The sequence below is a fragment of the Vigna unguiculata genome, chromosome 7 (genome assembly GCF_004118075.2).
Source record: "Vigna unguiculata cultivar IT97K-499-35 chromosome 7, ASM411807v1, whole genome shotgun sequence".
Lineage (NCBI taxonomy): Eukaryota > Viridiplantae > Streptophyta > Magnoliopsida > Fabales > Fabaceae > Vigna > Vigna unguiculata.
The window spans coordinates 40,735,763-40,745,657 of NC_040285.1; the positions used below are offsets into that span (position 1 = coordinate 40,735,763).

Here is a 9,895-nt window from a genome sequence, read left to right on the forward strand (position 1 = left end):
TTTGGCTTAAGGAGACACCACTCAAACAGGTATTAAATTTTCGAACTTGACCGTAATTCTACCAGAACACAGGTGACTGCTAAAAGTTTTAGGTTCAGCATGAAAAAAAAGGTTACTGAGATTCTCTTAAGAATAGTCGAACAAAAATTTCCATAAAGCAGGAGTTTTTTCTCAATCTCAACAAGTTAATAGAAGAAAAAGACCGTGACCAACAAAATACACAAGAATCACCTCAAGCAATTGGAAGCTCACCGCAGTCGCTGATGGTCACCTTTTTTATAGGACGGTCACCCCTATCTGTCTCCTGGGATTCGATCAACCTAACAATGTCCATACCTTCCAAAACTTGGCCAAATACAACATGTCTCTGATCCAACCATGGTGTCTGCCAATTCATCAAATCAATTGATTATATCAAAACCAAGGAACAGAAACAATTTCAGATAAGTAAACATCAAGAGTTTTCTAACATTTCATCATAAGTATTAATAAATTTTAGATTGTTGACACCACGTAGTTCTTTTAAGTATAATTTATAATTAATGCTGTCAGGATCACTAGCTAAACCATGACTAGCTCCATTTCAAGACCTTATAAATCTGCTCCCTAGCTGGATCATTACTAAAATCCATCAGTGGGACCATTGTAGTAGGATTGGAGCAAGATTGCGGAATCAGACTTCATTCTGATCATGCGAAGCCGATTTGCCTGAATGCATTTTAACCTTACTTTCATCCCTGAATCAGTTTGTTCTCTCTCAGTATCAGACCTAAGAACCTTACACGGCCAACCCAATTCTCTCTGTCTCTTGGTCACTCCCTCCCATCTCTCTCAATCTCTAGTTTCTGATTTCTGAATTTGTTTGTTGCTGTGCATTCAGACTTGCTGCGAATGTGCGTACTGTCTATCCAGCAATCAGATCTCTAAGTCTCTCAAGTCTCAACCCTCTTTCTGTTTCAACCGTGAACGCTAGTAGTGCTTCTACTGTATCAGCTGCACCTATTGATGAATTTGGTGTTCAAATGCTTGAGAAAGTGGCGATGAGATTAATGAAGATGCAGCTCAGGATTATTTTTCAGCAAACCTTATCTAATATCTAAGTGATTACTGCGACTAGTTTTGGATGCTAGGGATTTAAGGTTATGAAATTTCAGTTTTAAGTCTTCTCTAGTGTTGTCATTTATAATTTCTTTTCCATTTCGGTATCAGTATAAATGTATAACTTTACATTTTGGTAGGATACTACGATCCTACATTTCATGATCTTGCATCCCCTCTTGATCCTAAGTAGAATGGTAACCTTGACAACCTTGATTATAATACATCTAAAATTGCTATTTTCTACATTTGGGGTTTTCACATATGAAACCAATGATTTTTAACATAATTTCACAGAATAATATGCAAAGATTATACGTAAAAGTTGCCAATAAAGTTAGAAGTTGATACGAGTTGCAGAACAAGCGTTTTTGTTTTGTAAAGGCAGGAATCTTAAAAGTTAAAAAACAGTCTTCGTGTTAGAAATGTAGCACAGCTGTTTATTGAAAGACAGCATAGTGTTAGACAACATTATGGCTCAAACTTATCTGTCTAGGTGTGGTGGGTTGGAGTTTCATTAGAAGAAGATAGATAATTGGAAAATATAGAAGAAGAGGAATATACCTTGACAGTGCATATGAAAAACTGACTCCCATTCGTGTTGGGACCTGCATTTGCCATGCTAACAACACCCGGTCCAGTATGAGACACTGGAGATATTGTAGATATGAGTATTATTAATATATATTTGCAATATCAATAATATGCGGGGAGATGGAGGAATCTAATGAGAAGAGGTTGCAGGGGCATTTGTTAAATAATAAGAATAAGAAAAAGTTGGAAAAAGAAAGGCAGGTGAAATTACGAGGTGTTTAGAAATTGAAAGCAGGAAGGGGAAATAAATGTAAAGTGGGAAGTAAGGGAGTGAGGAACTGACAAATAAAATTCTCATCTTTGAAAGTGCGACCATATATACTCTTGCCTCCGGTTCCCTGAAATATATGATGGTTAGAAAATAATTAGAATGGGAAAATGGGAAAGAGAAGAAAGAAAGAGAGATAGGGAGATAGATAGATAGATAGATACATTTCCCTTGTCAAAATCGCCCCCTTGAATCATGAAATCCTTGATAACACGATGGAAGGTAGAGCCCTTATACCCAAAGCCCTTCTCTCCGGTGCAGAGGGCTCGGAAGTTCTCGGCTGTTTGGGGAACATCGTCGCCGTACAGTCCAATCACAACCCTTCCGACAAGCTTCCCAACTGGATTTCCGATACTGATGTCGAAGAATACTTTCTGAGTCACTTTGGCCTGAACACTTGCGTCCTCCACCGAAGAAGAACTCGCCCGAACCCTCAAACCCCTATCAACTCCCCTTTCTTTCACACTCAATGTCACTCCATGACAACCGCCAAACCCAGACCTCCGCGTCCTGAGCTTGAGGATATTAGGATTAGGGTTAGGTAGATGCAAACCTTTGATATCTGCAAGATTTGACTGACAAAGCAAACACAAGCGAATCATATCATAAATAATAAATACTAATACTACTACTAATAATAATAATAATGTTGATTTGGACCAGAGAATAGCAGTGATTACCGGTCTGAATGTGGTAGTCGAAGATGCAAATGCAGCTGCCATGGATTGAGTCTGCAACTGCCACTGCCACTCTCAATCTAACAACAGATATATTACTATCTTAAACTCTACTCCGTCACCACACAAATTACTATCCTATCCCTCCAATCCAACTCATCCCATCCTCTTAAAAAACCATAATCTTATTTCCACAACTTTACAATTTTAATTCATTTTAAGATTAAATATGTTTTAATTTTAATTTATTTCGAACATTTGTGTTTTTATTTTAAATCAAATTATATACCTATTTTATCTTTGTACATTACACAAAGAATCATGTAAAATATATTCAAATGTATGAAACTTCCTTTGATACATAAGAAATACTTTACGTACTTTTATAAAATACATGAACGAAATATGTATAAATTTAGCTTAAATACGAAGCATCACTTTTAAAAATAATTTTAAAACAAAACTATTTATCCCTTAATTTTATTAGAAGTGTTACCACTTCATTGAACACATAATTGTGTTTATTGAAATAGAAAATTAATGAAGAGTAAAAAGTTTCTTGAATTCCTTTTAACATTAAATATCAATTATATCAACCATTGAAGTTCAAACAAAATTAATGATCTTAAAACTTACAAAAGTTATAATTTTATTCATTGTATTAAAATCGAAATACTATTTATTGTATTATGGCTTAGTTTTAAAAACTTTTATTCTAGTCCTGTTAATTCAATATTTGTCATTTTAGTTTTATATAGACTATTTTTGTTCCTTTCGGTTATAGTCGTTGAAATTCATTTAAAAATAATAATTAATAACCTGTTTAATTGATAAATACATGTATGGAATTTTTGTATTCTTATTGTAATTGTATGTTGAGATTTTGACAACTAGTAGGTAAAAGATAATTGAAAAACTAAATAATTTTCAAAGATACAATCTCTCTCTTTACCAAATTACATAGTAATGCATGCTTATTAGAATTGTCAAAACGGATAATCCGGTCTGATCCGACTCAATCCACAATGAATTGATGATTTAGTGAACCAACCCAACCTGACTCACTTTTTAGCGAGCCAAAAAAATTCGAATCCGGCCCAATCCACCACGGATTGACGGGTTAAATAAGTTGGCTCACGGATTCACTTAATTAAAAAAAAATTATTTTTTTATTTTTTTTAGTCAAAACTAAATTGTAATTATAATTAAAGTCTAAATAAACTTTTATACAATTCAAATACAAACCAAAATAAAAAAATACAAATTATTTATGTATTGAATAAAAAAACACCTTAACATGACCCAAATGTAAAGTCAACTTAATAAAAAAATAAAAAGACTTATGTAACCCTTTTATCAGCACCAACCCGACTCACCACGGGTTCAACCGGATGAGCCGGGTTCTAAATGAGCCGGATAAAAATCAACCCGTATTGAAATTTGTAAAAAAATTTCAATCCAACCCGGCCCAAACCCGTGATGAGCCGGATTGGCTTGCGAGTTCCAACATATTTTGAGAGCTCTAACGCTCACTCTGTAAGATCATCATCCATACAACTAAGTTCATAGATACTGTAATGTCTACATTATTTCCTGTGTTGCATCAAGCGCTTATCATAGACAATGTGTATATACTCACTACCACATATTCAAATCATGTTCATTCTGCTTCGTAATGTTATGCCTGCCCTCTTCAGAAGTTCAACAGAAGCTTCTTTTGCCTTCAAAATAACTTCTTCCTGTCATCATGGAATACAAATTAAACTTCTCCAGCGACCGACGAGTAATGAAAAAAGAAGAAACACTTGGCCAATTGAAACATAATTGATATGAGCTCTCTATATGATCTTTTTAGTAAGTTTATCAAGCGAAATTACGTGTGTCAAGTTCAAGAAGAAAGTAAAGGAAAAGGAGGAGTAAGAAATACTCATCTCAAGGCATGCAAAGTAGGAGATAGCGGAAGCCTTTCTTATGTTATAGTTTCTTTAAAAAGAATAAAACAATTCTTTAAAGCATAAAAAAAAATCAAGAGCAATTATATGTTAAAAATTAATAGATTTATAATAAATTAAATTTGGATTTTGATTAATTAAGATGATTTTTGTATATTTATCTATTTTTCACTCACCCAGATAAATGGAGTTTTAATTTGTCATTTTAACCAGTGAAACAACATTTATTCTACTCTATTTATCTTCTTTTTTCATTCTTTCTATTTTCTTTCTTCTTATTCCTTCTTCATTCCTTATTCAATTTAAGTGTTAGTTCATTAAGCCAATTAATATTATTGAATGGATTCTCAATCTAATATAGAATTGATTCACATTCCACATAAGAAAAACTATCCAATATAATACCTCGTCCACGTTTATAATCTTCTTGTTCTTCATTATCCATAAGCCATTGCACATGACAGATACCACATTTTCTGATCGCATGCTATACACTATGCTGGAAATGCTGCACATTGTGTAGACAGTAAATGTACTAACTTGAAAAGGTCTTTGAAAGGTGTGATAGTAAAGCGAGCTGAATGCAGCCAGCCAATACATTATTTCATAAGCTCATAAAATGTCTGTATAATTAACAGAAGTAGCAATTATGTAATGGGTTCGTACCAGTCATGAACAGGAACCATAGTCCAAGAGGAAGGATTGACTACAACAATGTCCGCCTATTAAATCACAATCACAAACACTGTCAGCTTCGGTTCCGATTAACAGGGGAATATTTCAACATAAAGAAAAAAGTTAGAAGGGAGAGAAAAAAATCATAATAATTACACTTTACGAATGATGTGAACCAATACGAACCTTTTTCCCAACCTCAAGAGAACCTAGTTCGTCATCCCACAATACCGACTTTGCACCATTAACTGTAACCATTTTAAGAATAGTTTCAGCTGGCAATGCTGTTGGATCTGTAGTTCCATTAGCATAAACTTCCCGTCCTTTATTAATTAGAGAAGCTAGGTACATCTCATCAACTGCAAATACAATTTAGAAATGAAAATTTCAATCCACTAAAAGTGTACATTTTCCATGCGGCTAGAGACTCCCACTATTTCACGTTCAGGTGAGGGTTTGGTGTTCATTATCTTAGATGAACCTGTCCTGCCTTGAGAGAGTAGGTTGCTTCTGTGGTCTATTTAATACTATATTGAAAATAAAAGTTCTTCACACAAGTAAATAAAAATTCTTCACATAACAAATTAAATTTGCATACTTGGGTCAGCTAAATAGTAAATACTAGGCAGTTTCTTCATGCATTCCTCCCTGTACTCATCATTCCAAATTTTATTTTCCGCACTAAATCAATTCCGGAAATATTTTTTCAGAATAGGAGTACAGTAGTGAGTGTCTGCCGGATGATTTAATGCGTTCCGAAAAGTAAAATCCAAAATGATGAGGTGTAGGAAGAAACTGCTTAAATACTAATGCGAAATTGTTGAATCTAGTGCAATTATAAAGCAAGTAAAAATGAATTCAAAAGTTTAGAGTTGAGATGAACCGATGCTCATGCGATTGTTTGATGGGGCCCCATCAGTTCCCAGAGAGACACAAACGCCAGTATCAAGCATCTCCCTTACAGGTGCAAATCCAAGCATTCGCATTGCAGCAGCAGGACAGTGGGACACTTTGACCCCTGATCTTGAAAGAAGAGATATCTGAAAAAATATTATGCAGGAATAATTACTGTTTATCACACTAACTCGAGGATTGGTTACTATTCCAACAAACTTTTAAATGTGGCAGAGGAAAGGTTATGTTTATGCTTTCTGTCTCTTCTGTCTTTCCAACTAAAAAATAACTCGGAATAAAATCCTTATAACGGGAAAGAGGTAAATGATGGAATCTGTCTGCCTAAGTACAAAGAGGGATTTGGTTTCGATCCAAAATCCACTGGATATGGGGAAAAAATAACAAGAGTCTCAATTATATTGTGGGAATCAGTCTCTCAACTACCAGGCAGGAAGATATCCTGAGAAACCCAAAACATGTGGATCTGAAGCAAGCCAAATGAAGTTGTGAGATAGAATTTGAAATAAGAAAGTATTTAGTTAGTCGTGGTGCATATCAAGAAATAAACAGTCATGGGTGTTTGCTTGCATATCAGCATCACCCAAAATTGAACTCACCACAAGTTAGAAAATAATAGAAATTTAAGAACAGAATTAGGTTTTGTTGAAAGAGGTATAATCATGTTTAAAGGGGCAAAAATTTACCTCGTTATTATCAAGCCAAACTGAGTGAGCTGCTAGCAGATTGCTTTGAAGGAAATCTATCTTGTCCAAGTATGTAACAGTTCCGTGATCTACTTTGTGAACATCCCTGACTAGTTGGTTCTCATACGGTATCTCTGCAACATGCTAACAGTTTTGCATGTCAGGTGAGGACATTGGTGGATAAGTATTGCGCTGGCTAGTTTAATACACCACTTGCTAGTATGAATAAAAAAATAAATGGTAATGATTTAGAACTCCTCCCATTATTGTATAGGCCATTTTGAATAATCAAATTAATGTTGTTGATGAAAACAGCCCCACCCAACTCGATCTAAAAGTTAGAGAATGAAGTGGTTATATTGTTCTTGTTTTTCCGTAAAAGGTTTGTAGAAAAGAAAAGGAGTGGGTACCATGTGTATTCCAGTTTTGAGTTGTGTTGCAGCATCTCTTGTTTCGATAAGCAAGCGAGGAGTAGAGTTCATGATTTGTCGAATTCCAAACCAGATTCTGATGCGGCCATGGGCTGTGTTGTGGTACTTGTCATAATTGTCCTTTTGAGACTGCATATCAGAAGAAAGTAAGAGTAGAGTCATTTGTGAAATGAAATGGATTAGTAAAGACTTAGAGATATACTTTTCTCCTTTTTTGTAATATCTAGTTTGTTTCTATTTGGTTAATAGTTTCTGAACAGCTCGTTAGCTATCTGTATTTATTGTAGTGACAGTTGTAGTTTATTACTAGTACTATTAAATGTTAGGAGTCCAAGTGTGGGTCTAAGTCCCACAAGAAAGTAGAGCACTATATAATAATAAAGACTCATAAACCCATTGCTTTAAGGTTTTGGCTTGAGAGTGGTGTCAATGTCTTATGTAGTTGGGTTCATGTCTCATTGATGTGTTATATCTCCCCAGTGATACCCCTCCTTATAAAAACCTAACAAGTGGTATCAGAGCCTATGGTTAAAATCGGCTCAAACGAGTGCAGTATGGTCCTAGTATCAAAAGTGGGTGGTACAGGATAGAAAAGTACTCGTGATTGGGAATGCTTCCGCTGGAGGGGGAGTGTACCAATGTGGTTGAAGGGACTCATCCACTGAGGGGGAGATTGTTAGGAATCCAAGTGTGAGTCTAAGTCCTACATTGATTAAATTTGAGAAAGTAGAGCACTATATAAGAATAAAGACCCATGAACTCATTACCTTAAGGTTTTGGGTTGAGAGTAGTGTCAATCCCTTATGTGGTTGGACTCAGGTTTCATTGGTGTTTTTTCTCCGTACTAAAACTCCCTCTTTAGATCTAACATTGAACAACCATCCATTATGCAGTACTCATCTGTCCATATATTGGGGCCTTAGTACGCAATTCACCCATTTTTATAATTTTCGGTAATGATATTACTTGTCAGTTTCAATATGCTATTCAGAGCTAGTTGATACTCTTTCTTAGCTTCTGCCAAACCTATCCTTTTTTATCTTGTATTTTCCATAGATCCTAACTTCTAATTCTGAACCGTGCCACCAAACACATTGTACCACGTTGTCCTCTCAATACTCATTCTAAATCTGGTATTGTTCAACCCAGGGTTATTCCATCTCTCCTTGTTGCCAATGTGGAACCAAAGATTGTCAAAATTGCCTTACAGGATACAAAGTGGTTTGGTGCTATGCAAGATGAACTTCTTGCTCTTCAATGGAAGAATACCCGGTCTTTAGTTCCTCTTCCCCCTAATTTTCATACTAGTGGTTGTAAACGGGTGTTCTGTGTTATGGGAAACCCAAATGGGATTAGTTGCCAAGGGTTTCAATTTACAGTATGGTTTCAACTTTAATGAGACTTTATCTAGTTATACAAACCGTCTCCTTTTGCATTATTCTACTTTTTGTTGTTGCTTACAAGTGGTCTTTGTTTCAGTTACATGTTAACAATGTCTTTGTTGATGAGTTTCTTGATGAAGAGGTTTACACGACTAAACCTCCAGGTTTTGAAGATAAAGATACTTCTTTGGTTTGTCAGCTTCACAAAACTATCTTACTGCAATCTGGTTTTAGAGATGGTAAGTGTGGATGGTTTTAAAGACGGTAAGTGTGAATAATGAATGAATATTACTTGGGAGTTTGAATAGAGAGAGACCTGAATGCAATGATCCGTGGTTCGAGTGGCCCAGGATGGAGGCAAACCGTGGCCAGAGTCCATAGTGGACTGGGTTAAACAAGCCCGCAGACCCAGTAAGCTGACTGCTCTAGCCATTTGAGACACATGTTGACCCCCAGCTTCCGCAAAACAGGTTACGCCGGAGTGAATGAGTTCAATCCCGCAAAGCAAAGTAGAGAGGTAAGAATCGTTCTGGGTCATGTTGGATTCGTAGGGCCAGATGCGGTGATGCAACCAGGTCATCAAGTCCACATCATCAGCTATGCCTCTAGCCAGTTGTTGGGAACTATGGACGTGGGTGTTAATAAATCCTGTCCCTCCACTGCTTTAGATTGTTTACATTTTCATTTCATAGCAATATCAAACCGAAAAAGGAAAAAGAAAGAGCGAGAACCAGGGAGTAAGATATGGCCGGTGAGATCGAGGATGTGGTGGGCCACATCAGAAAATTCAGCAAGAATTTCTGCAGATTGTCCAATAGCTTTGATTCTATCTCCTTCGACCACGATTCCCCCATCCCTAAACACTCGCTGCTCCTCGTCCATGGTTATGATCATACCACCGTGCAGCACAGTCAACACCTCCCTCTCTCTCTCTTTCTCCATCTCCACCACCCCTTTTCTCCTCTCTTCGTCACTTTACTCTACAAAACTATACCGATACTTATTTTATTCTTTTTCTTCTTGAATCAGTATCTTGAAAGTTACGTAATAATTTAAGGACTAAATATATATATATATATATATATATATATATTATGGTATTAGTGAGAGAGTTGGAATAACTTTTTATTATGTTATGTTATGTCCTCTCTCACACTCACACACAAACAATTTTTGTTTCTACATACTAACTTAATCATCAAATCCTCCAATCTTTCTCA

At 35.8% G+C, this 9,895-nt stretch overlaps 2 protein-coding genes across 2 annotated transcripts; both read right to left on the reverse strand.

Moving 5' to 3' along the window:
* LOC114192307 (photosynthetic NDH subunit of lumenal location 5, chloroplastic) lies at positions 1 to 2,787 on the reverse strand. The gene is made up of 5 exons (XM_028081996.1): positions 2,641 to 2,787; positions 2,125 to 2,535; positions 1,976 to 2,030; positions 1,663 to 1,748; positions 1 to 385 (listed from the first exon to the last, which is right to left on the reverse strand). The coding sequence occupies exons 1-5, from the start codon at positions 2,680 to 2,682 to the stop codon at positions 233 to 235; spliced, it is 747 nt and encodes a 248-aa protein (XP_027937797.1). The 5' UTR covers positions 2,683 to 2,787; the 3' UTR covers positions 1 to 232.
* Positions 2,788 to 4,056: 1,269 nt separating this feature from the next.
* On the reverse strand, positions 4,057 to 9,694 carry LOC114192107 (5-methylthioadenosine/S-adenosylhomocysteine deaminase-like). The gene is made up of 9 exons (XM_028081697.1): positions 9,407 to 9,694; positions 8,992 to 9,323; positions 7,273 to 7,422; positions 6,863 to 7,006; positions 6,148 to 6,304; positions 5,451 to 5,623; positions 5,256 to 5,311; positions 4,995 to 5,097; positions 4,057 to 4,376 (listed from the first exon to the last, which is right to left on the reverse strand). Exons 1-9 carry the CDS (start codon positions 9,615 to 9,617, stop codon positions 4,287 to 4,289), a joined length of 1,416 nt encoding a protein of 471 aa, XP_027937498.1. The 5' UTR covers positions 9,618 to 9,694; the 3' UTR covers positions 4,057 to 4,286.
* Between the last annotated feature and the right edge of the window lie 201 nt (positions 9,695 to 9,895).